This window comes from Dysidea avara, chromosome 7, assembly GCF_963678975.1.
Source record: "Dysidea avara chromosome 7, odDysAvar1.4, whole genome shotgun sequence".
In the NCBI taxonomy this organism is placed as follows: domain Eukaryota; kingdom Metazoa; phylum Porifera; class Demospongiae; order Dictyoceratida; family Dysideidae; genus Dysidea; species Dysidea avara.
In genome coordinates, this window is record NC_089278.1 from 9825297 (window position 1) to 9851195 (window position 25899).

Below are 25899 nucleotides of genomic sequence, written 5' to 3' on the forward strand. Positions count from 1 at the left end.
ACCCCAACTGTACCGGCAATGGATATTCTTCAACTTACCGTAACAATAGTTACTATTATCATTCTTCTAACGGCAACTTTAGTTGCAGGGCTTATGGCAATTTCACCATTGAACGTATTGGGTATGGTGGATCTTTGAATGTTGACGCAGAATATCACAATTGCTACTTGCCCACAATGTCTCCCATATCTACTCCAACACCAACAAGTACATTTACTACTGTTTTTCCAACACCAGTTCCAAATTTTGTTTGTAATGGAAGAGGGAATTTGTCAACTGTTGAAGGATATGGTGATTTCAATCTGATATTTTCACACTACCCCAACTGTACTGGCAATGGATATTCTTCAACTTACCGTAACAATAGTTACTATTATCATTCTTCTAATGGCAACTTTAGTTGCAGGGCTTATGGCAATTTCACCATTGAACGCCTTGGAAACGGTGGATCTTTGACTGTGTTTGCAGATTTTCACAATTGCTATTTGCCCACGATGTCTCCCATATCTACTCCAATACCAACAAATACATTTGCTACTGTTTTTCCAACACCAATTCCAAATTTTGTTTGTAATGGAAGAGGGAATTTGTCAACTATTGAAGGATATGGTGATTTCAATCTGATATTTTCACACTACCCCAACTGTACCGGCAATGGATATTCTTCAACTTACCGTAACAATAGTTACTATTATCATTCTTCCAACGGCAACTTTAGTTGCAGGGCTTATGGCAATTTCACCATTGAACGTATTGGGTATGGTGGATCTTTGAATGTTGACGCAGAATATCACAATTGCTACTTGCCCACAATGTCTCCCATATCTACTCCAACACCAACAAGTACATTTACTACTGTTTTTCCAACACCAGTTCCAAATTTTGTTTGTAATGGAAGAGGGAATTTGTCAACTATTGAAGGATATGGTGATTTCAATCTGATATTTTCACACTATCCTAATTGTACTGGCAATGGGTACTCTTCATCTTATGGTAACAACAGTTATTATTATCACTCTTCTAATGGCAACTTTAGTTGCAGGGCTTATGGCAATTTCACCATTGAACATCTTGGAAATGGTGGATCTTTGAGTGTATATGCAGAGTATCACAATTGTTACTTGCCCACGATGTCCCCTACGCCAACTCCAATACCCAATTTTACTTGCAATGGTGGAAGTCGTAATATTACTATTTTAGGCTCCGGTTATTTTAGGCTGATGTTTGATGGTAACCCATCATGTGTTGGTGCTATTTCATCATTTAATGAATTTAGTTATATCTTTGTAACAAATGGTTCATTTTTCTGTGATGGATTTGGTAATTTTACTGTTGAAAGAATTCAGCCTGGGGGAGTATTGAATGTAGATGCAGACTTCCATAACTGCTTCTTTTCTGATACTGAAATTTCTTGTTTTGCTTCTGATCAATATGAAATTGTTGGAAATGGTGTCCTTAGTATTATCCCACAATTATCTAGACCATTTGACTGCATCAGTGAATTGTTAATTAACAGTTCTGATTCTAATGCGCGTCTTCTTCTGGGTGAATTTATATGTTCAGGGAATGGCTTTGTTCAAATAACGGGAATAGGTGATGTGTTTGTTAACAGCACTGGATACACTAACTGTACTGGCACTAATGTTCTAGTTGATGACACTCCTGTATCATGTAGTGGATCTGGAGTTTATCGTTTGTCTGGTATTGCCAATGCCACAATTGTGTCCTTGGATGAACTTACCTGTAGTGGTCAAGTAGCTTTACTCTCAGATCAAAGCAATGAAGCTAATATATTATACTATGTTGGTGGGTATTATATTTGTAATGGAAATGGTTTCTTTACCATAAGTGGATATGGATATGCTACTATTGATGTTGCTAATGGAAGTCATACCTGTACAGGACCTCAACCAATTCTTTGTGCTACATTTAACATTGCTGAAAATGGTGGTATCTCTGTAGTAGGAGATGGAGAGTACACTATTATTGGTGATGACAGTTTGTATTGTTATGGTAATGCTGTGTTGTGCCCAGGAGAAATCAACTACTACTTCACCAATGGACGTTTCTATTGTGCTGGTGACCTCTTTGCTCATATTGATGGTGTAGGAGTTATTGAGAATATTACTGGCAACAACAATTGCAGTGGATTTGGATTTGCTGTCCCACCACCAATATTTTCAGGTACACCATTAACCCCACAACCAGTTTGTATTGGATATGGTAGTGCATACAGCATAAGGGGTACTGGACCTTTTAATACTAGTAGGCTTCTAGGAATGCTTAATTGTGATTCAACGCTTCAAGAGGTCACCTCAGATGTAGCTACTTACTTCAGTTACGAAGAGTCATTTTCTTGCAATGGTACTGGTATTTTCTTCTTTGAGGGTATGGGAAGTTCTGAAATAAATGTTGACAATGATGGGTTCTTTAATTGCATTGATGCTACACCTTTGGTGCCATTGTTTTGTGTTGGTGATGGTTTTGGTGTAGTTGAAGGGATTGGCAATTTCACTGTTGCTTCACGAAATGCTTCTTGTAGAAACAGAAACACAAATGCAGTTGCAGACAACTTATATATCAACGGATCAGTTGGAGATGTATTCTCCTGTCAGTTCAACTATCCATTTGAATTTGCAGGTACTGGAATAATTTTTAATATGATGGGTGCAGATTTCCAGTGTAATAATTCAAGACAATATTGTGAGGCTAGTGGTAATTTCACCTTCAATGCAACCGGCAACCTTTATATTCGCATTCGTACAGGTGGTAATATCATGTGTACTGATGAATCCAGTAACAGCCTGACATTTGAATCTAGCACTATAGACAACACTACATATATAAATGATGGCAGTGTCATGTGCAGTGGAAATGGTTTACTAAGTATAAATGGTACAGGAATAATTTTGAGGAGGATGTCTGATGAGAGGTTTGCTTGCAATGCTGAATTGATTCCAACAACCACTACAGTTGCAACAGCTACTACTTCAATAGTCACTAGTACTCCAACACTGCAAACGGTTGCTGTAACAGCTACGGTAGTCCGAACAGTTAATACCGTCCCTACAGTTACAACTACTCCAACACTTGCTACTGTAATAAGTGTAACTACAAACCCAACAGTTGTTACTGTACCAACCATTACTACAATTTCAACAGTCACACCAATGATTTCAATGGCCACTACTACAACTACTACCACTATTCCAACCCCAACAGTCACTACAACTACACTGGCTACTACAACAATAACTTCTACTACTACAAGTGTGTCAAGTGCTACCACCACCAGTGTGACAGCTTCTGTGACACCTGTTGAAACAGTAAGTGGTAACCGCTGATATCCAGTGTTATGTTGTGCATTCTGTTACAGCTAGTGAAGCTTGAGGATCTAACTCCAGCTCAAATTGAAAATGCTGTCACCTTATCATTTAGTGGATTTGACACGGTAACTTATGATTAATTAAGTAAACAGAAATGGCAGACAGACATGCATATTTTGCCTTTTGCACTAGTTACTGGAACTATGAGCCACGTATTAGACATCATGTGGCAAAATACTTTAGGCTATTTATGTGATGTGGTTGTTATCAAGCATGCTGCCACATGTAGGTGGATGAGTTCGATGAAGATGAATTTGCAAGTTTCATCCTGAGCTTGGTGGTGAATGTCAGGCAGCGTAGACAAATCTCATCTGATTTTGTTGTGGTATTTATTGACCCCACCCCCAGGATAAATAATGGATCACTTGAAGTTTCTTTTATTGTTATAAATTCCCAAGGAAGAGTGTTCAGTGGTATGGCCCTTTTATCAGAAATCCAAGACAGTGAAGATGACCTACTGAATGTTGTAAGTAACTGTTATATTTATTTATATAGTAACGCTTAATATCTATCAGCCATTTATTTGATAATACAGTGAAACCTCTCTTAACAAACTCCCCGAATTAAGGACACAATAGAAAAATCCTCCATAATAAGGACAAAAATTTTGGTTCCAACAGGTCTGGTTAGTACATTTTTTACCTCTGAAAGAGGAAAACCTCTATATTACAGCAAAAAATGGCCAAAACTTCTGGGTCCCAAAATGTCCATAATAGAGAGGTTCCACTGTATTCTGTTACAGTGGTTTTCCAGTTCGTTGTCACAAATGGAAATGCAATATGTGCATGTGCAATAAAAATTCAAACTGCTTGTAAAAATTTAGGCAGATAAAAATATCAGTAAACTAAAGGGACTCTTCTGTCATATTCGGTTGATTTAATGACTCACCCTCAGATTATTAGTGTCTACTACGATATCTAGAACATATTTGCATAATGTGCAACATTGCTGGTGAGCATGCACGAAGTTTATTTTTGACAACGGACCAGAAAATTACTGTAACCAGTCAACCAAAATACAGACACATGTATTAACAAAAGGTATTTATTGTTATTTCAATACTTGCACAATGTTGAAGTGCCATTTTCAAATGCAGAAAACTATTATACGGATTGCAGTTTTCCAGCTTTTACAAGCTCACCTGTAACAAGACTTATTATTGCATGAGGCTCATTGAAAGTGTATATGGGGACATAATTAATCAATGTTATAATGACTACAATTCTCGTACTGTTGAGACCACTCTGAGAATGTAAGCTAGGTGAACTTCCATGCAGGAGTGTTGCCTCAATTACAGAAATCCCACACTAGAGGTTTGTTCTATCACAATAGGCTACAGACAAAAGCTATGAAGATGACAAAGCTAACAGCACATATATTAGATTTAGACAAAATATGCTTCTTGGACTGCTTGTATAAGGTCTCTATCCTTCTACTTTCCCTCCAAATTTTTCTATGTGCATACAGCGAAACTGGCATACATTGACTTACCATGAACAAATGAACAAATCCAAATAAATGTGGCCAGGCCACCCAACTGATCTAGTTTAACCTGATTACCATCATGACACTACATTACTGTATCTTCTATCTGTAAGTCCTTGCTTACAAGTTCCAGATTACTGTCTTCAGAGTTCCATAATATAAGAAATTCCTACTATTTTTGTTTTACCATGTGCATTATGTACTAGAAGACCAAACTAATTATTTGACCGGAGCTTCTGCATCATAGGCTCCTGGTCATTGCAAGCATGTGTATTGTTCATTGCTGAATCATCCCACAGTTAGTTTTATGGGAACCCTCACTGCAAGATTGCTTGTTAACAATGTATCAAGCACCTGAAATATTGTTTCACTTGACAGTGTTACCACATTAGGGCTACTGTTGATTGCTAAGGGATAAATACAGTAATGTAACTGGCTAGTCTTGTGTGGCTACGCCTTTGTTTACTCAATTTGAAGTTATAAGCACTCATGCTTATAATCTCTAATCAATAAACCCTGGCGTTGTGAAGCTCAACTTGTTTCGGTTGCTGCTGCCACTTTTTAATATCATTCATGTACCTGTAGAATAGTGTAGTGAGGGCTTATAAAGCACTGATTTGGTGGCTTGCAAATTCCTGAGTGCATGTTGTACATTGCTGCACAGTAATGCAATGCTCATATTTCTGAAGTTGTTTCTAATCACCATACAGCATATACCATGTACCAAATGCCAACTTACATCTTTTTTAAAAGTGGACCCTAGACTGAGACAAAAACATCACTGATATTGAGGCCATTTTTGTCACTCTAGTTGGACTACTGATCTCAACAATGATGATGTAACTCTCAGTATTGGTACATGTGTTCTGTTGTACCATATTTATTATAAACAACATTTTTAATTTGACTAATGTGGCAACTGTAATGATTGTTCTATTAGAGAATTATGGTGATTGTGATAAGATACATGTGCACATATTACTATATCTACAGGTTGGGGCAGACAGTTTGGTGGATATAACTGGAGGACTATCAGAGGATTTAGAACAATTGCGAAATGATATTATTAGTACTCCAACACCTACCCCTGGAGACAACGAGGATGATGATGATGATGAGTTGAGTGGAGGAATCATAGCATTGATTGTGATACTTGTGGTGCTCACTGTGATAGTACTAGTTGCAGTTATTGTTGGTCTTCTTGTGTACAGAAGCAAAAATACTGCAAAATTTGAAATCAAGGGATCTGTGAAACAACGTGTGTATGGCAGCACCGATTACATTTCAAACAGAACAGCTGTGAATATTTCTTACGTCAGTAAACAAGAATTACAGGCCAGCAATATACAAGAGATGGCATCTAATGAGCCTGAGCCATATAAAACAGAAACAGGTGACTCTTTGGTGAAGCAAAATCTCGGTGCGAATGATGATATAGACACACATTTATAATAAGAGTCGTTTATTATATGTGATATGTTACGTTTGTCTACTCACAATTTTATTCGTAATTGTTCCCTTTAATTGAAGGCATTAGTTTCCTTAATAGTTTGCATTTCTATGCATACATTCCTGAGTATACACTAAAACAAGTTGGTACATACAAGGTTAAAATATAGCTATAAACTGAGTGATCGGTCACTCTAAAAAACTTGATGGTATTATTCAAAACTTGGCTACGTCAAATTTCATTCCAAACTCAAAATTTCATTGCAAAGTTCACTTTACGTAAGTTACTTAGAAAGCCACAAAATACATTGCTCATCACGTGATGACACTTAAACTAAGTTAGCAGAAAGTATTAGGTTTTATACTTTTACAGGGGGGGGGGGGGGGGTGGTGGTGGGGTGGTTTTAGGGGGGTTTCCAGAAACCCCTTTGGGGCTGGGATTACTTCAAAACAGCTGTCCAGCCCTTATTATACTGACTCTTCCTTAACTACAACTATAAACCCATAGGACATAACAAACGAATCATACTCACTAATGCCGGCTCATCTGCTAACTGATATACTTTTGCAGTAAAACTCAAGGATCACAAGAACATACAGGCTTAGCCTTCTCAGAGCATAAGATCGAGATACTCTAATAGAACAGTCACCTATTCTAATAGAACATTCAGTTGAAGCATCACAATTTATGTTCAAGGATGCAATTTATCCAAACCTATCTGCAATTAGAGAATTTATGTGTGTATTTCAAAGGCCTTTAATTTATTGGTATCTACTTGTACAGTACTTAATGACAGTCATTGAGGAATACTGTAGTGTATTGATGTATGCGTGCACCACTGAAATTGTTCTCTAATTCAATCAAAATTTTCCTGTGAGGCATATATGCCCTAATATTGTGATTTGTGCACTAAGGACTAGGTGCAGTTAATGATTCTTAGATACTTCCTGAATGTTAACCACTTCATGACTTTTGCTCCCCCTTCCCCAACTTAGCTAAGCAGTGTTCTGGTAAAATATGACATATTAAATGCTAGTGAGCATCACACCTGCATCAGTAGATAGAAACTCTGAGGTTTTAAACAGTAAGTTTCATTAAATTTCAAGCATTGTAAAATCAAAACCTTGTCGCAGACCCCCACATCTGAGTCCTACTACCACTTCTAAAAATTCTAGATCCGCTCCTGGTTTTATATAATTTTTTTACAGCACTTCTGCACTTTGTAATTTCACGAAGTGACTGACCCCTCTGATGACACTTGCTATGCATAGCCGGCATAGTAGAGTAAGTCATCAATAACCGGATGATTCTTTTCCCGGACACCTGTAGTTGCCAAACGGATAAACCGATCAGTCTAAAATTTGGAGCGTATAGAGGTCTAGGCTAAAGTACTTTGAATACCAAATATCAGCCAGAACGCTTGAAGCAGCTAGGAATACGAAGCTAATATATCTGTCTGGAAAAACAACCAATAACCGGACAAAACAATCAATAATCCGGACAGTGGTCCTGAACTCAGCAACTACAGCTCCGATTTCCGCCAAACTCAAGGGCATGTAACATCAGTCTATGGTCGTGTGTTAATAAAAATTTGGAGTCTAAGCTATGTCTGGTTTGGAAGATACGGCTTGTTAAAGTCAGTGTGTTTCGTTGACTACAATTTCCGGACACCTCTATTCTTTGGTTTTTGGGAAGTCAACGCATTTACAAGATCTCCACAGCCACTTAACTGATGGAAACAGTTACTGTGAACATTGTACTACTGCTGTTTGATCCAGGTATAGTCCGTTTTGTCTGCAGCAACTCCTTACATGCCATTAATGCACTTGTCAATTTCATGTCCCCCCCCCCCTAACCGGCGTCCCCACATCCCAGGTGGGGATTTGACATTGCTTCTTGCCCCACCCCTGGGGTAATTGACAGTTGTCCAATTCACTGACGGATTTTCGGTAGTTGCATTTTTTAAATAATAAAATTGCACTTGCTATAATTTTACTAGCTACAGGGCACTAGTCGCATGCATGAAATATGCGCTTAGTCATCCTTGAGGTGTTGTCAAATCCCCTAGTATGGGGGTGGGGACATAGTGGGGATTTGACAGCCGATTTTGCCCCAGTAGTGGAGAATTTGACACCACAATTTGTCAAACTCCCTGTATTCTCCCACCCCCTCGGGGGGTGGGGCATGAAATTGACAAGTGCATAACTAATATTTTCGAGCAGATGGACCAACAGTGCATTAACATGTAGTCCAAATCTCTGCATGTATGATGGTTTTGAGATGTTTTTTTTATCGTTTAATGATTTAAAGGGTACAATATGAAATAACTTTCTTCAATTAGCGGGGTTGCTAGCCGTTTTATCCCATCATTGTAGTCAAAGTGCTCAACCTCTATAGAGTGATACATAAATAACTGAATATCCTTTTTCTGGACACCTGTTGTCGAATGGCTGAACCGACCAGTCTGGCATTTGGAAAGTATAAGGTCTTGGCTAAAGTACTAACACATTTGAAACAGCTAGGAAGCACACGTGTGTCCGGAAAAACAACCAATAACTGAACTGGACAAAATGATCAATAATCCCTGAATTCTGTGAAAAAAGCTCTGATTTCCCTGAAACTCTAGGGCATGTAACATCGTTATGGTCGTATATTGACAAAAGTCTGGAGTCTCAAATATGAATCGTTTGGAAGATGCAGCATGCTAAACTTAACATGTTTCATATACTATTTCTGGGCACTGCTATTCTTTGGAATAATGCATTTCCATGATCTCTACAGCCACCTAATGAACATTACAATGTCACTGAAATGTTGCATGGAATATACTATAGCACCTGAAAATCTGTATAGTGCATTTTTCTGCAGGAACTATGTTAAGTATTATTTTCAAGCAGATTGTCCTACAGCAGGAGCGGATCCAGACTTATGGAAAGGGGGGGGTCAAAATGAACTGAGGCACTAAGGTGAGACCAAAAATAAAAGATAAAAAAGGTCACAGCCAGCTGACAATAGCTGCCCACCTCACCAACTATGCATTTATCGCTGATAAAGTACATAAAAATCCTTAAATAGTTCCCTCTAATACTGTGACTGCTTTATTAGAGTGACTGTTCTATTAGAGTATCTCGATCTTCGTATACTAAAATTTTTGGAGGAGGGTCAAGAGCTCCCCCTGACCCCCCCTGTCGTGCAGTGTATTAACGTGTGTTTATCATATTAAATTTCTGCACGGTCTGTTGCCTTATTGTTTAATGCATCTTGTTCCTGAGGATATGTAGATCTAGATGTATTATATCAGCGGTGCAAAGTTAATTATCATAAATCAAACTGTAACAGTGCTGCACATGCCCATGCTAGGAATTTACATCAACTAAGTTGCTGTAAGATCCTGCAATTGTGTCAAATTGAAAATACAGGTGATTTCCAGATTAGCAGTAGGTATACATCTGCCATCTGGTACTCAGCTAATATATAGAGCCTTTTGTTTACATAACAGACTGAAGTTATAAGTCCATAGACTTTATTAGTCCACTTCAGTAGGATTTTAGAGCTGCTATAAGTAAATACTGCTATAAGTAAATACTCTGATGCATAGCGTACTTAAAAGGCAGACAAGCAGTCAACAAACAACCAATTACTTGAAGCAATTACCAACAGCTAAGCCGTACTTCAAATCATTCCTAAATAAAGATGCCACTGAACTCTCCCACAAAATATTTAAATTAAAAAGCCCATCTATAATTTATTACCTGATGCAAACTTCTTCACTCAATTTGTGACTGAATTTTGGAAATCACCCATGTCACGTGTGATTTAGTTAGAATTTTAAATGTTTATGGTGATGCTGTTTAGTGCAGGATCCAGCTTTAAAAATATTTCAATTGTAATCCAAGGAATTGAAAATCATTAACAAGTGGATTTGTACCAAGAATATTACTTAATCGTTGATTATTTTATGTCATATGGGTGATTTTCCAACATTTATTTATTTGTTAGGACTTTACAGCACAAGTGCTGAAGGTCTGTAGAACTCCTGGTCCTACAGCCAGTTTAAAGTTGTTACAGAATTTAATGCTACAAACTTCTTTGTGAAGTTATAGCGATTATAGCACTGTCACTTAGCCAAGGGAGAACATCACATGCACTGTTTTATTATAAGATAGGAAAAGGACAAAACTAAAGAAAACTACTTTTCTCTTAGCTAAATATTTGGGTACTACGTACTTATGCATACAACTGCAATGAATAGACATTAAAATAATTATAGTAAGGATTCACTCTATCATAAAATCCTCAAATTCACTGCTTATCTAATTTTGTTTTCACTGTACTCAGAATGTATACATGATGGCTCAAAGTAAAACTGTAGTAGCTATTTCATTAAGACCACAGCAATATTTGTGATACCAAGTGAGCAAACATCACAAGCAATCCATCCAGAGTCTGACTTGAATTGATCAATAACACAAGGTTCCGGTGTACAGATGTCTACACACCAAAATGGAGTTTAATTAAGATATATCTTCATTGCTTGTGCTACATATATACTACTTGCACTGACAGTGGTTATAATGGGATGTATACACATTCACTTACGATATCCACCATAGTATATACCTGTTCTTCTTGTAAGTAGTTGTACTTGTAGCTTTGGTTTTAGTGGTTCCGCCTTCTAAATATTGAAAGTGCCACAAGAAGTAACTTCCACAATACTTATATTTATACCAACTACATACAGTGCTCCCTTGATCATTTGAACCTCTATTATCCGAAAACTTGGTTATCCGAGCAGTAGAAATGACTGCTCTATTAGAGTATTTTATCTAAGATGGATAGAGTATTTGAGCAGGGCTCTGTATATAAATGAATGGGCAAGGGCAGAGAAATTTGGGGGGCAAAAGTGGAGGGGCAGTGCCCTCTCACTTTTTCCAATGCCCAGTTGCTAAAGTAAAGCAATTGTTGCAGTCATTAGCCAACTTATTTTGCATTAATTTGTGCTAAAGGTTATGCAAGAATGGAATACTGCATGAAATCAGTGCTGGGAATGCAGGAGATTAAGATACCCTAATAGAGCAGTCACTTAACTACTCTAATAGAACATTCAGTGAAATCGTATGAGTTGGTTCTGCTATGCAATTAATTCAATCTTTCTCCATTAACACATTATATCTATACATAATCAAGAGCATGAGTCTGTCTGAAATGCCTTCATTTACAGTATCTTATTGATAGTCATTGTTATAGAAGTATCCCGCTATTTGAGTGCACATGTACCACTGAAAATACTCTCAGATTCAATTTCAAAGCATTCAAATCTCCTGTGGGGGAATGCCACCAGACCCCCCCTAAGCATTGACATGCTTCACACACTAAGGTACAGTTACTGATTTTAAAAACATTTTGTAACTTACAGCCAGTGCCCCACATGACTCCCCCCAGGGCCCCCTTCCTCTTTTGAGTACTGCTCTCCACCCCTGCACTGGCTACAAATTTATATACTTATTTATCCATCTACTCTTGTTACCTTATTCGATATCTGACCTTGATCTATAGTTAGGTGTTCATGATCTCCACAATACCAGAAATTTGAGGTCATGGGCCTACTAATTAAAAATTAAATTGACATACAGTGTTGTATTGGCAATACATCTCAAATAGCGGTGTACAATGTCCGCTCTGTAGTGAAGGTAATGAAATATGTATAAATAGAGGCTAAATGACCCATTTGGTAGGATTGAAGTCCGTCTACATGTGGCAATACAGACTATGGTTCAGTAGGCCCAAATGTATGGGTTTAACATACAATAAACTCACTCACCCTACGAAGTAGGTTGAATCTGTATGTAACCAATCATTTTCACCTTATTATTAACGTGTAGGCTAAAACCTTCGCTAAATACAGCCATCTACTTGTGGTTCCAGGCCGTCCATAAATGTCCAGCGATGCTCCAACAAATTAGAAACTGCTTCAGTCTTTGACGTATTGCCTACGTCATTCGTCATTAATAGGCAAATCCAGCACTGACCTTACTTAGAAAGCTCAATCCAACTAATTATAGGTGTTCTGTTTTCTCCAGCACGTAAACTACGAAAGTAGTAGCTAGCTGAAACCGGCGCCAAATGAGATAGTCTACTTTTCAAGATCACGTACATCGAACTAGTGTAATAAAATCAGCAGATTATGATGGGTGTTCTTTTTTTAAACTAAGGAGTTTTGAGCATATATGCACGTACACAGTGCAAAACCTAGAGCATGCTTTCGTCTAGGGGGGTCTGGGGGCATGCCCCCACAGAAGATTTTTTGAGAATTTACCCATCTAAGGTTAAATCTGGTGTAAATTTGGACCAAAAATTGCTCGACTAGTTATGCTAGCGATAATAACAAAGTAAAACGACTGAAATATGATGTGATAGACCAGCTTCCTACAGGACAAGACACTTATGGCATACATGTTGTGATACAGACTACATTATAGTCAATCAACTCAATTAATTTAAAAATGCAATAACACGCACACATGCATGCACATTATAAACAATCATCAGTTTAGTCGGTGACTTGTGGCTTCCGGATGAATGGTTTTGTATAGACGAGCTGCAGGCTATAAAGGAACATGTACTTGTAAATTACAACAGAAATTGGAAAAAAAAAAAGAGAAACAAACAGTTTATATCTCACACCATGTTCCTTAACTGAGAAAGTTTAAGCACACAAACAGTTATTTCGAGTATACCTTTGATGTGGTTAACACTCTAATTTATGAGGTATAAATGTGCCATGATTAAACCATGCACACATAGACACAGACAGTATGGCTTTGAAAGTGTACTACTAAGTGGAAGCAAATTTTGAGGTTAGTGCAAGATAATATTGTGGTTAGGGACTAAATGGCTTCAAACCCTTTGGAATGTGTTGGTTTCATTCATTAGACATTTATTCCAACATATGCATAGCTTTAAAAACATCGCATTCAAAAGTGATTGTATTATATGAATATTTTACACAGGTTATCTACACTAATGCACACGACCAAAAAATGTACCAAATTTCTGGTAATGACAGGTTCTTTCCAAGTGACTTAGGTTGCAAAATTATACACAGCAATTTGGAACGTTAAAGTACTTTAGCCAAGACCTTATACATTCCAAATGCCAGACTGATTGGTTCAGTCATTTGACAACAGGTCCGGTGTCTGGAAAAAAGATTATCCAGTTGTTGATGTACCACTCTATAGACGTTGAGCCAGGGTTGAGCATTTTGACTATAATGGTGGGATAAACCGGCTAGCAACCCCGCTAATTGAAGAAAGTTATTTCATATTGTACCCTTTAAGTCATTAAACAATAAAAAGACACCTCAAAACCATCATACATGCAGAGATTTGGACTACATATTAATGCCATCTGCTCGAAAATATTAGTTAATGGCATGTAAGGAGTTGTACATTGCAGACAAAACGGACTATACCTGGATCAAACAGCAGTAGTACAATGTTCACAGTAACTGTTTCCATCAGTTAAGTGGCTGTGGAGATCTTGTAAATGCGTTGACTTCCCAAAAACCAAAGAATAGAGGTGTCCGGAAATTGTAGTCAACGAAACACGCTGACTTCAACAAGCCGTATCTTCCAAACCAGACATAGCTTAGACTCCAAATTTTTATCAACACACGACCATAGACTGATGTTACATGCCCTAGAGTTTGGCGGAAATCGGAGCTGTACTTGAGGACTACTGTCCGGATTATTGATTGCTTTGTCCGGTTATTGGTTGTTTTTCCGGACAGATATATTAGCTTCGTATTCCTAGCTGCTTCAAGCGTTCTGGCTGATATTTGGTATTCAAAGTACTTTAGCCTAGACCTCTATACGCTCCAAATTTTAGACTGATCGGTTTATCCGTTTGGCAACTACAGGTGTCCGGGAAAAGGATCGTCCGGTTATTGATGACTTACTCTTCTGCAAAGCCCAGTATCACCAAAGCATTTTCGTGGTGGTTGCAATAGCAGCAAGTTCTTAGCAAAAATGTAATGGACCAAGCTTTGAAATAATGCGCGCCTCAGTTTTTTTTTTTTTTTTTTTTCAATTTATTTAAACAGGGAAGGTAGCATCAGCAAAGCTGTTTTTCAGCTACGCCCTGTATACAGCATACATGTATAAAACTACATACATTTACAAATTAATATTAACTACAATTATATTGTTCTAAATAGCTACTCCTGAATTGAAATAAAGTTGATGCGTGATACAAAGCAGCTGGCAGAGCGTTCCACAATATAGTACCTCACGTGAGTAAACGTGGTTTCCACGTGTATCATGAAGAATGGAAGTGCTGAAGAAAAGACTTACAGACAAGGTCTCTGAGATACAACGTGATGCTTCCACGGTACAAAGTCGCCTGGACGAACAAGCACGTCTACAAACCAGTCTAGACCGATGGAAGCAGAAGTTACAGGTGGATCTTGACCAAGCGTTCTCACGTTTGCAAGAGTTGATTGAACGACGAAAACAGGAACTCACTAATAAGGTAGATAAGATGATTGCCGAAGGAAGACGAATGTTTACGCAGCAGAACTCTAACTGTCGTGATTGCCTGGCCAGTGTGGACAAGGTGAGCGAGTTTTGTATTATATCCATGTGAGTTACATGTCGATTATCCTGTGTATTCTCACGAGTGTTAGTGGCTGTGGTGCAATAATTTAGAGATTACTAATTGATGTGTTTTAGTATGGAAGTAGGGGATTCCCCTTTGGTGGCATAAAGAAAGTGAGTTGGTCAAATAATAAGTTGTTCAGTGTGTTCTACAACTGTAAACCTGAACCTTGGAAAACAATATGCTACTTTTAAAAAGCAAGCACCCAGTTAATACTATCCCTTGAATTAATCAGCTATGCAGACAACATACTATTACTTACCGACCTACTTACTTACTTACTTACTTACTTTACTTAATTGAGCTATGGATCTGGTTTACTGAAATTTTTTCGTAAAAACGTGTGTGTACCTATCTATGTTTGATTATCCGTACGTACCCATGTGAGCAATGTTTAAAATGGTGAGAAGCAGCCAGGGTGTAAGAATTGGAAGCTCCGTATTAAACTTCCACAAACAAACTGCCGATGTGTCCCATTTCTCTTTGCTGACAATTCAAGGTGTTGATTTGTGGTATGGCGCATGATGTTTGTAACAGGAATTATCCATAGTTTCTATAGTGACTGGATTGGTTGAAGAGGTGTTTCTCATACTGTTCTTTATTTGTAACGTTGTGTTGTGGACTGAACATAGCTGAAAATGAAGTGTAATGATATGATAACCTGTTACAGCATTTCGGTAAATTAAATTTTGCCAACTGCAATTTTATAGCAAATCTCCAATATTAGTTTCACCAATATTTGGCATGAATGTAGTTTGTGTCCTGGTTTTCACTGTCTAGTCACATATTATAGGTGGTCTAAAGTCTTGTAATACCATCATGCAAGCAAAAGAGTCCTGACATTGTAAATCGAGTTTGAAAAAAAGCTTAAACGCTATGCATTTTAGAAAAAATTATAATTCAGTCCAGTAGTTCAGTCCAGTGATTACATACTACCCTTCTTGTGCTTGGTCTAAGGATATTGTTAAAGATATCATCAACTGGTAAGTCGATTGCTAGTTAACTATCATGGTCACTTAATTCCCTGCAAAATTACTATACACCGGGGTAAGGAAAGGAGTAAGTGTTGTCAGCTACACATGAGTGCATGACATGACAAACCGTAGCAAAAGTATTAAGACAGTTTTTGCTTATTTCACTGTTCATATTCAGTGTTCAGTTGCAGGCTGCAGGTTCTCAAAGAGTCCTTAGCTTGGTAAATCCAATCATAGAAATCAAAAATATGTCAGTCCAATAGTCCAGTCCACTGAATAGTAATGGCCTAAGGTTCATGTACTTTAAAAGTGGTATCACCATGCATGTTACAACATGAAAGGGGTTGATATTTTTTTGCAATACATTAATTGTGGTTATAGTGTAGAAATTGAGAAAGTGTGTAACATGTCCTGCATGTAGCTCACATAGCAATGCTAGTGTTAATATAGAGGGATGCACATGTCTTGTATCAGGACATTTAATTTGTTGGAACATGCATGCAACTTATCACATGCGATGCATTTGCAAACCACATGGCAAGGTTGCAATTCTAGTTGATATTTATATGTGCACGGTGCCCATTTATCTGGGTCTTTGTATTTTAGTATTATTGATGAGAGAAAAGCCAACAATTAATCATTTAACCCATTCAAGATGATGTTTGTTTCACACCATGTCACATGTACCCTTGTGTACGTTGTTAGGCATGTGATGAAGCTAATAAGTTGCTGAAGGAAGACAACAAAACTACTTTCCTTGCTACTCACAACAAAGTCAGTCAACAGTTGGAGGAATGTTTCGTTGAACTACTTATGCTTGAAGAGACTGATTCTTGCAGCAGTGATGTCATCAATATGGAGCACCTTGAAAGATGTTTTAGAGAATTTTCTTTGATGACAGAGGACTGTTTACTGTCAGCTGGTAAGACCGTTTCTTGTCAATGGTTTAATACTTACCTTAGTGTGTATAACCACACCCATAAATCACTGGTTGTATTTTTAGTCAAGTGTTTGGGTTTTCTTAGCAAGCAGCTGGCTATTAAAAACTCTCTAATAAACCATTCACCCTTGCTATGTATGCAGTACTTGAGTTCTCATGATACAGTTTTAAAAAGGTTAGCTATACACTTAATTTCAGGACAAGATTATTAACAGTTTTTAATTGGCAATCTAACAAGGACCCAAAGGTTTCTGAATATATGTAAATTATATGTGTACATATAGCCAATAGTACATAATAATAGAGTAGGGATTATGTATTATTATGTACTATTATTATGTACTCTTGATATAGCGTGTGTGACTGTTTGGTGTCTTCCCTGCTGTTTTTGGGTTACCTCTCACCGTTTACACCCAGAGTTCCTGGGACCATTTTTGCAGGAATGCTTTCTCCAAAAAAAAAAAAAACTGCATATATAGGTAGTTTGGATTTCTATCCTGCTCCATGTATTTGTAGCCATCTTAAATAAGTAGTGCAAGAGGAGGTTTGTGACAAATTAGGGAGCTACAATCAAGAAATCTTTTAGCGGTGGTTGATGGGGTTATCATAAGTGTGAATTGGAGGGATCTTGGGGGAGGGGTGCCACTTTTGTTATTGATAGCTAGCTATGATTACACCTGGAAATGATAATATGGCTGACTAAAAGAAATATTAGAACTACTGTAAACTCTTAAATTTCAAGAGGGACAAAGCCCTCTGACTTCCTTATAATAAACCCTGAAACAAATAACTTTAATTGTCACTTCTATATTGACAGGCATGGTACCTAGTAGTGATGTTACAGCAGGTGATGATAATGAGAGAGAGAATCAGGTTTCCAAGCAAACAGTGTTTCCAGAAATCCCATCCCTTAATACTCCTGTTGATGTGAATTCTGACAAGACAGTAGACAGTACAACTGGTCATGCTGCATCACAATATAGTGCTTCAGTCACTTCTGTACCATCTCTAGCTTCCTCTTGTTCTCACACAGATGACGACACGTTTGTTTCACGTGATCGTGCAACTTCTGATTCAGAAAACTCAATTGCTGCAGTGTGTGTGTCTTTTGCTAACATTCCTGTGTCTGTGCAGGCTCCATTCACCTTTATGGCTGCTCCACATTCTCATCTGTGTCCTGTTTCAGTAGACTCCAGTCTATTTTCTTTACCAGCAAGCACAGTTTCGACTTCTGCCCACAACTCTAATATTACTGCCAATATTAGTTCTCCACTTGCAGCTCCCACAACTGATCTGAAGATTAGTGTTACAACAGAGGAATTTGATCCCTTCTCAGTTGTATGTTCTTCGTCTAGTTTGGTTACGCAGGCCAGCTCTGCTTTCAGTACAATTGCTATCATGCAAAGTACAACTGTGCCAAATAGTATTTCATTGCCAGTTGTTGCCAGTGTAGCTAAAGCTTTGCCATCAGAATATACTCTGTCACATTCAGGCAATGTCACAAAGACATGTACTGCTGTTTGGACTCCAATCACCACATCTAGTCAAGGTTCTGCCATGCAAACTACTTGTGCAGTTTCAACTGTGGCAAATACATCATCCACTATCAAAACGACACCACCTAAAAAGGCTAGCAGCAGAAAAACTAAAACGACATCATCAGCATCTTCAGCAGTTGTCACAATAAAATCAAGTAAGTTACAGTTTACTCACTACCACAATGTTTCAGTGATAACAGTGCTGTCAGCACCAATTGTAAGCATTTACTTATTACAAAGGTTGCTACTGCAGCTTTACTTATTTCTTCAGGTCACCGATCAACCAACAATGCTACAATTGGTTACATATTTGATCTCAAACAAGGTGACGAGTTGGAGTGTGTCATTACAGAGGTCGTGAGTCCCTCGGAGTTTTGGGTACAACCAGTTGGGTATGAGCTAATCAGCCTGATGAACAGTATGGGGTGAGCTAATAGACTTTGTATAGGGGTTAGTATGATGGATGTGTGTTATAAAGGTCTTACTATAAGTGGCTTGAAAAGGATGGTGATTATGGTGGTCTCAAGGAACCACCAAGGGTTGGGGATTTCTGTTGTGCCCGATTTTCTCAGGACATGAGATGGTACCGGGCTAGAGTACTGTCATTCATTCATGGTGAGCTTTATGGTAGTCAGAATGATAATCTGTTATGTTTGTTACAGATAGGGTGGAGGTTTTGTATGTTGACTATGGCAATAAGGAAGAAGTCCCTTTGTCTTCTTTACGTCCACTTGATTACCGATTTGTCATCTTGCCCTGCCAGGCAATAAAGTGTAGTTTGAAAGTCAGACCTGCAGTTGAGATTTCTGCACCTATGTTGAAGGATTCAGTTGTCAATATTCCACTATGGCCCAAGCATACAAAGAAATGGTTAAAAAGTTTATTGATGGGGAAGCATGCTACGGTGTTGTTTCTGACAACTGCAACTAGCAACCATGCTCAAGTTGACATTGCTGTTACCAGAGAAAATTTTCTATCATCGCTCTCATGTCTACATGGTGTTCTTTCCATTGGTGAAGGAATCAAGCAGTTCTTACAATCAACTCAGCTTAGTCCACTCTATGCATTGTGTGGTGTTTCAAAGTTTATGTGTGCAGTGAAGTTGGCAGTTGCAAATGGTGAGAAACCTTTGTCCAACAAGACTACTGTGATGCCGTTTTCTGCAAGCCATTCCTTTTCTGGTTCCTCTGTCTTTCCTTTTCCAACACCGACACCTTCTGGTTCTGTATTTCTGCGTCAGTTTCCCACTATGCCGCAGTATTCATTGTTTCCTTTCATGGTACATCCAAACCCTCCACAACCACTATTTTCACCTGGGTTTATTCAACCAGTCGTTTCTCCCCCTCCATCTTCTAGCTTTGAATTTGTTGACACTATTGAGCGACGTTGTCAATCAGAAAATAATGACGATTCCCGGAACTGTCAGACTCCTAAGAAACGATCGGCTTCTCTCACAGCAGCAGCTGCTTTGACTCTTTCAGATTTCTCAGATGATGTACAACAACTTGGTAGTAATAAAACAAAAGTTAAAAAGTTGTCCAGTTCAGAAGGGAAGTCGTCAACTGAGCGTATTTCTCCTCCATCAGGGACACATGTCACTAGTGAGCTAGATACTGAATTATCAGACCAGTCTTTGTTGATACCTTCGCTGTCATCAGAGCATAGCAATTCAAACTTGAGTAGTTCTACAATATCAATAGATGTCACAACCCTATCACAGGTTGCAACAGCAGTGCCCACATCAACTACTTCTCCACTACTATCATCTAGAAACAGTTCTATTTCAAGTGTGCCAACTACTAGTGAATCACCGAAAGCAGATAACAGTACAGTAACATTTAGCTCACCTTCTGTAGCTGTGATGGAGTCGCATCACTCGTCTCCTACTACTGTTGTGAGCATACATGCTTCCCCCAAGTTCCACAACATAGCCGCACTGCCGATATTATCCAGTGTGATTTCTGATGAATGCCATGACCATAATGTGATTATTTCTCATGTTGTTAGCCCTTCAGAATTTTACCTCAACTTTTTATCAGATGTTGAAGAGATTAAACCTTTTGATTCCTTTCAGAAGTTACTAAATGAACATTATTTGCTTAATGAAGAAAAAGAAGCAGGTGATGATTTGAGTACACTTTTGTCTGTGGGACTCATTTGTTGTGCAAAGTTCACCGATGGTACATGGAACAGAGCAATAGTCCGTGACATTAAACCGAAAGAAAGTAGCGACAGCGTAAACAAATATTTAATTCAGTATGTTGACTTCGGAAATTACCAGTGGGTAGCTGTTAAAGACATTCAACCTCTTAAGGAAGAATTCCTCTCCCAGCCTGCTCTTACTGTCCGCTGTACTCTGGTTGGTGTTGTTCCATGTAATGATAGAAGGCAGCGGCGGAAGAAAACAAGATTGTCATCAAAGGTGCTGATGACTGCTGCTGGAGCTGAAGATGATTTCCTAGAAGAATGTGATGACCTGTCCACTACAGACAGACAACAGTTTTCGGAGCCAACCAGAAAGACGGAAGATGGTGAAGCATGGTCTCAAGAAGCTTTGGATTGGTTTACTCAGCTGACAGGCAAGATGTTGGTTGCTACACTGACCGAGGAAGGTACAAAATATCTACACCTTGTTATTGTGACTATACACTTTTATTACAAGTTATGATGCTGAGCTGGGATGACTCCTTACAAGTAAAACTGATTGACACAAATGGATCCATTGATGTTAGCATTGCAGAAGACTTGGTGTCTAAGGGACTTGCTAAGTACAATGCCAAAAAGATGCCAGCAAGCAAAGGCAACAGCAGTGAGAGTATGTGTACTACCGAAGCCCTACTGTATGCACTGTACAAGTATGATTAGAGTGTCATATAATACTGAAGCAATTGAATGTATTCTGTGTAATATGATATGCTTGTTTTATAGGTACCGAAATTCCACACCTAGATCAAGTTAACCCAGTTAATGAGCTGTCACCATCTGCTGTGTTACATGCTGATAACACTTCAACCCCCAAGGTTGATTCTGATACACTGTCAAGTCCTACTGAGGTTGTCATGGATGCCTGGAATCCAATGGAAAGCCATTTCCTGTCTAACTGGAATCTCTATCAGAACACTGGTGACCATACATCAGCTGGCAGAGGTATTGCTACAATGGTAACTAAAAGTAATGAAAGTATTATATTCACTTATTATTGTAGGATCTTTGTTTAGAACAAGAGGGGGAAAACAAGGTTCGTAAGATGATATGCTCTCTCTGAATTGAAATCTTTCCGTCTGCAGAGGCTGGTTTTAGTGACGGTACAGCAATATCTAAGTCATGGAAAATGCAGACGGTCCCATTGCCAGCTGAGAATACTTGTGTTCCAGTAGTAATCACAGGCATTTATAGCCCTGTGAGGTTCTGGGTTCAACTGTTTCCTTCCATTACCAACCCTGGTATGTGTGTGCGTAGTGTACATGTACTCAATATCTATATACAGATGAGGTCGATGATAGGAATGTTTGTGGAATAACTTTGAGTCAACTTTGTGAGGAGATGAAGTAAGCTGTCTGTCCTTGCCATTATGTTATTCAAACTGTTTCAATGTTAGCAAGGAATGTTCTCGGTCTGTGTTCAAGGGAAGAGAATCAGATATCATTGCTCATGGTGAACTAGTAGCTGCCATGTCGCCTGAAGATAGATGTTGGTATAGAGCAGTACTGAAGGACTATGATGATAATACTAATAGTGTTTTGGTGGGTTCACTCTATCATACTTCACTGTTATTTTTTACAACATATCAGGTAGCATTTGTTGATTTCGGTGACACAGCATGGATTAAAGAGACCAACATACGCCGTCTACATTCAAAGTTCTTACATTTACCCATTCAAGCAGTGGAATGCACACTTGATGGAATGAAGCTTAATGAAGATGTGGACTTTAATTGGGCAATGTTAGTGGATTCACTGAATATATTTATAGTACTACTCAGAAATGGTTTCCTGATATCATAAGGTTTCAATTCAACTATTGTTGCTGTAGGGAAGAAGTTTTGGAGATGGTGAAGGACAAAGCATTTGCAGCTCATATTATAGAAAGGTAGGTCTTCGTAATTATTTTGTTTATCTAACTGTGGTCTCTGCTGATAGGGACACGGTCGGCAACAGGCTATCATTGGATCTGTATGAAGCCAGCAGTATTGGTATTTCAGTGAATCTCAAAGATGAAATGGTTACCAGAGAGATTGCACTACGAAATACCACGAAGAATTCTGTTAGTAACTCAATTCCTGGTAGGTACCAGAAAGCCTCTTCACTTCCTGGCTAATTTCATTGTAATTCAACGAATGTAAATATATGATTGAACCAATCTATTCAGCTACTTGATTACACTTGTATATATTAATAATACATATCAGTTTTATGGAATCAATCAATTTAAAATGTTGTTAACACTTGTATAGACTAATACATATCAATTTTATGGAATCAATCAATTCAAAATGTTGTTAACATGTTTTCCACTGTGCACTGCCAGGTAGATTTCATGAGGTATTAAGTTTGCTACTGCTTTGAAATTAAAACCACCTCATTGGCATAAGTGGCTGTTCTGTCTCTACATGTATGTGTGGTCTTACTGTGTGTGCCTTCACTATATTAATTGTCCCATTGACTAGTCCTTGTTTACCGACTATTCCACTAGGAGCTGCAAATTACCTGCTGAAAACATCCCTCAGTTACCTTGTACACTGACAGTGAATACCAGTAATACCAAACAGAATCACACCAGTTAGTACAATATTGTATTATTCCTGCCACTTAGGAATCCAACTAACAACATTCATAGCTTTGTTTGCATGTTATCAACTGTGCATTGTATTTGACAAGCTAGTGGGTTAACTGACAATTTCAAAACCTACATTTATCCATATACCAAACTAATACACTAAGTTGCATTGATAAAGTCAAGTAGTTGTTTGTCGCATCATAGATCTATGGTCACATTGAACACCTGGTTTGTGGTCGGTATACTAGTGAGTTGTATATCTTATAGAGACTCAGATTCTTGACATTCACTACTGCTCCAGTAATTGATGGTGTTACAGCCAAGTAACTATAACTGATGGTATGTAATTTCAGCCTAAAATTGCAGGGATCTTGTATCCTCTAACCAGTGGAATGTTAACTTAAATTATAACTGCACAAGACAGAAGTTAATGATTCGCTAGTACATGTAGCCTCATTATGGTATTAACATGATAACAATCAACTCATTAACTATTTAAGTATCAATTACATGGTCAAGATTTGATAATCGTACCAGGCAGACTTCAATTGACTTACTACCTCTAGACTGATGCTTGTATACATGTCCATTTAATCTGTAGTCTATCATTTCAACGACATCCAATTTTACACCCCATTCCTTGCAGTTCTTCTCAATATAATGCAACGTTGCTGCCTTGTGGAGAGAATAAACAGTTTCTTGCCACCTTGCAAGCAATTTTAAGAAAGTCTATATCAGTCGCTTGATGTACATTGTCATCCAGTCGTACCACATTAGCCATCCCTTTCTGTTTGTGCTTGTATTTGTAGTGTTGAATTTTTATGTCCTTGACACCCGTCTTAGTGCCAAACGGCGGGTTCATGATTACCGTATCGAACCGTTTGGTGAGAGTATTAGTATTCAATGATGATATGTCGCACGTGATCACATCTACTGTGTCCTGAAGTTCAAAAATGTCAGAGATGTTTTCTGCTGCGCACTGGACCGCGTCTGCATCGATTTCGAACCCTAATACAAAATCGGCTCCCATCAACGCACAGCCTATACTCAGCATACCAGTCCCACAGCCAAGATCGGCCACCATCTTCCCATTAATATCACCTTCAATACGCAACAGTATCTCTGCTGTAAGATCTGGCGGAGTCATGTACTGCTCAAAACTAACGACAGGTTTTGTAAAGTCAAGAACCTTAGACAATTCACTCTCCAATCGCTTCTTACTGAATTTCTTTCGTCTCGCACAAGCCATGGAGGTCATATATTCTAATTCTTTAATTTGTTCAAAAGTAATTCTGTACATATAGATATAGCATGCACACAAAACAAGTCCCAAGTATACAGTGTGTGTTGTAATGTGTTGGCAGTTTAAATACTTTTACAAGACCGTACATCTTCCCTTCTTCTTCTTCTCCTTAGGCTCTGGTGTAATTGAGTTTATTTGTCGCACCAAGTCATAAAAGATCTAAACAGCAAATGCACAGGTTATCATCTGCTCCAAGTCACACACGACAACAACATACCTCAGCAACGTTAATCTTTAACTTTGCAGATGACTCCATGAATGTACTGAAATGGAGAAAAAAATTGCAAACATCAAATGTAATGGTTTCTTCGAGCACATACCAACTACTCCATTGTCTAGCAAGCATCTGTCCTTGGTCTTTTCCCACTACTCTTTCATCTTCCAAATCACACTTGTTACCAACTAATACCATTGGAACCTACAGCAGCAGAGTTCAGGTCATTATTATGCGACCACTAAACTACACTACCCACATTATCCTGGTCTTTCACTCTGAGAATCTGCTCCCTAAGATCAGTGAGATCGTTAAAAGTGGACTGTGCTGTTATGGAATACACTAATACAAATCCTTGTCCATTCTTCATGTAAAGATCACGCATGGCCGTGAATTGTTCCTAACACAAACATACAATAACATAACACACTATTTGAGTATAAATTCAGAAGCCACAGTAGGGTAGAGATAATGTAGTGGCAAGGAAGCATACACATTGTAGTTGACAGAACACAAACACGGTGACCACACATATAACACTTACTGTCCCAGCAGTGTCTAGGATCTCCAACATGCATTGAGCAGCATCAACTTCTACTTGCTGTACATAAACACATCAACACTGAATTAACACTACCTCTTATTCAAAACAACACAACACAACACAACGTCTGATAGCTGACCTTTCTGTAGGAATCCTCGATAGTGGGATCATACTTCTCCACAAATATTCCTTGTACAAACTGTACGGTCTACGAAATAGTACATTTAATGTTATGTGGAGGAAAGTAGATTAAATGTTTAATTCTCACCAGAGCACTCTTTCCGACACCTCCAGATCCAAGCACTACCAACTTATATTCACGCATTTTCCTATCAAAGTGATAGACAATTACTAAGTACTGCTTGGCAAATTAGCAGCTCTAATCGAGCCTGAATAGAAATTGATTCCAACACGAATATACTTCTATTTCACTGGTACAAACTAACGCATCACTGCTACTCACCTTCTTATGGAAGAGTACTAGAGCGAGAGTCACTTGACAAACTACCAACGAGAGACTTACAATTTGAACCGAGAACACTGGGTGGAGTAACCTGACCGAATGTCAGATAGGTTCTATTTTTATGTACCGCAGGTTTACTACTATTTTTAGCACAATCTATATTTAGCTACA

The 25899-nt window shown here is 38.3% G+C and overlaps 3 protein-coding genes, 1 long non-coding RNA gene and 1 pseudogene across 7 annotated transcripts; 2 read left to right on the forward strand and 3 right to left on the reverse strand.

Moving 5' to 3' along the window:
* The first annotated feature begins 444 nt into the window (after positions 1 to 444).
* Positions 445 to 6395, forward strand: LOC136260039 (uncharacterized). The gene is made up of 4 exons (XM_066053634.1): positions 445 to 3326; positions 3377 to 3451; positions 3616 to 3852; positions 5865 to 6395. The coding sequence occupies exons 1-4, from the start codon at positions 495 to 497 to the stop codon at positions 6321 to 6323; spliced, it is 3603 nt and encodes a 1200-aa protein (XP_065909706.1). The 5' UTR covers positions 445 to 494; the 3' UTR covers positions 6324 to 6395.
* Positions 6396 to 10341: 3946 nt separating this feature from the next.
* Positions 10342 to 12410, reverse strand: LOC136261551 (uncharacterized). Its single transcript, XR_010703941.1, has 3 exons — positions 12143 to 12410; positions 10942 to 10996; positions 10342 to 10812 (listed from the first exon to the last, which is right to left on the reverse strand). It is a non-coding gene; the product is annotated as an uncharacterized lncRNA (long non-coding RNA).
* Positions 12411 to 14590: 2180 nt separating this feature from the next.
* On the forward strand, positions 14591 to 22921 carry LOC136260042 (tudor domain-containing 6-like). 4 transcript variants are annotated; one of them, XM_066053638.1, is made up of 16 exons: positions 14591 to 14934; positions 15051 to 15089; positions 16656 to 16872; positions 17708 to 18583; positions 18700 to 18853; positions 18907 to 19043; positions 19091 to 21040; positions 21091 to 21237; positions 21357 to 21575; positions 21634 to 21666; positions 21716 to 21871; positions 21916 to 21976; positions 22027 to 22171; positions 22220 to 22371; positions 22461 to 22517; positions 22568 to 22921. In XM_066053638.1, exons 1-16 carry the CDS (start codon positions 14647 to 14649, stop codon positions 22743 to 22745), a joined length of 4809 nt encoding a protein of 1602 aa, XP_065909710.1. In that variant the 5' UTR covers positions 14591 to 14646; the 3' UTR covers positions 22746 to 22921. The 4 variants fall into 4 exon arrangements, with proteins under 4 accessions (XP_065909710.1, XP_065909709.1, XP_065909711.1 ...); XM_066053637.1 differs by having other exon boundaries at positions 14592 to 14934; positions 21091 to 21243; XM_066053641.1 differs by having other exon boundaries at positions 14844 to 14934; positions 15005 to 15089; positions 21091 to 21243.
* Positions 22922 to 23631: 710 nt separating this feature from the next.
* Positions 23632 to 24504, reverse strand: LOC136260052 (rRNA N6-adenosine-methyltransferase METTL5-like; annotated as a pseudogene).
* LOC136260053 (ras-related protein Rap-1b) lies at positions 24459 to 25887 on the reverse strand. The gene is made up of 8 exons (XM_066053657.1): positions 25729 to 25887; positions 25534 to 25594; positions 25405 to 25473; positions 25266 to 25322; positions 24981 to 25121; positions 24828 to 24925; positions 24725 to 24770; positions 24459 to 24666 (listed from the first exon to the last, which is right to left on the reverse strand). The coding sequence occupies exons 2-8, from the start codon at positions 25588 to 25590 to the stop codon at positions 24580 to 24582; spliced, it is 555 nt and encodes a 184-aa protein (XP_065909729.1). The 5' UTR covers positions 25591 to 25594; positions 25729 to 25887; the 3' UTR covers positions 24459 to 24579.
* Positions 25888 to 25899: the final 12 nt, after the last annotated feature.

Coding starts and splice junctions, on each gene's coding strand:
- LOC136260042 (XM_066053637.1), top strand. CDS start 14,647: ATGGAAGTGCTGAAGAAAAGACTTACAGACAAGGTCTCTGAGATACAA. Junction 18,584..18,699: donor AGTTGTCACAATAAAATCAA/GTAAGTTACAGT, acceptor TTATTTCTTCAG/GTCACCGATCAACCAACAAT. Junction 18,854..18,906: donor AGCCTGATGAACAGTATGGG/GTGAGCTAATAG, acceptor TGTGTTATAAAG/GTCTTACTATAAGTGGCTTG.
- LOC136260039 (XM_066053634.1), top strand. CDS start 495: ATGTCTCCCATATCTACTCCAATACCAACAAATACATTTGCTACTGTT. Junction 3,327..3,376: donor CTGTGACACCTGTTGAAACA/GTAAGTGGTAAC, acceptor ATTCTGTTACAG/CTAGTGAAGCTTGAGGATCT. Junction 3,452..3,615: donor CATTTAGTGGATTTGACACG/GTAACTTATGAT, acceptor TGCCACATGTAG/GTGGATGAGTTCGATGAAGA.
- LOC136260053 (XM_066053657.1), bottom strand. CDS start 25,590: ATGCGTGAATATAAGTTGGTAGTGCTTGGATCTGGAGGTGTCGGAAAG. Junction 25,323..25,404: donor TCGAGGATTCCTACAGAAAG/GTCAGCTATCAG, acceptor GTTTATGTACAG/CAAGTAGAAGTTGATGCTGC. Junction 24,771..24,827: donor GCTAGACAATGGAGTAGTTG/GTATGTGCTCGA, acceptor TCTCCATTTCAG/TACATTCATGGAGTCATCTG.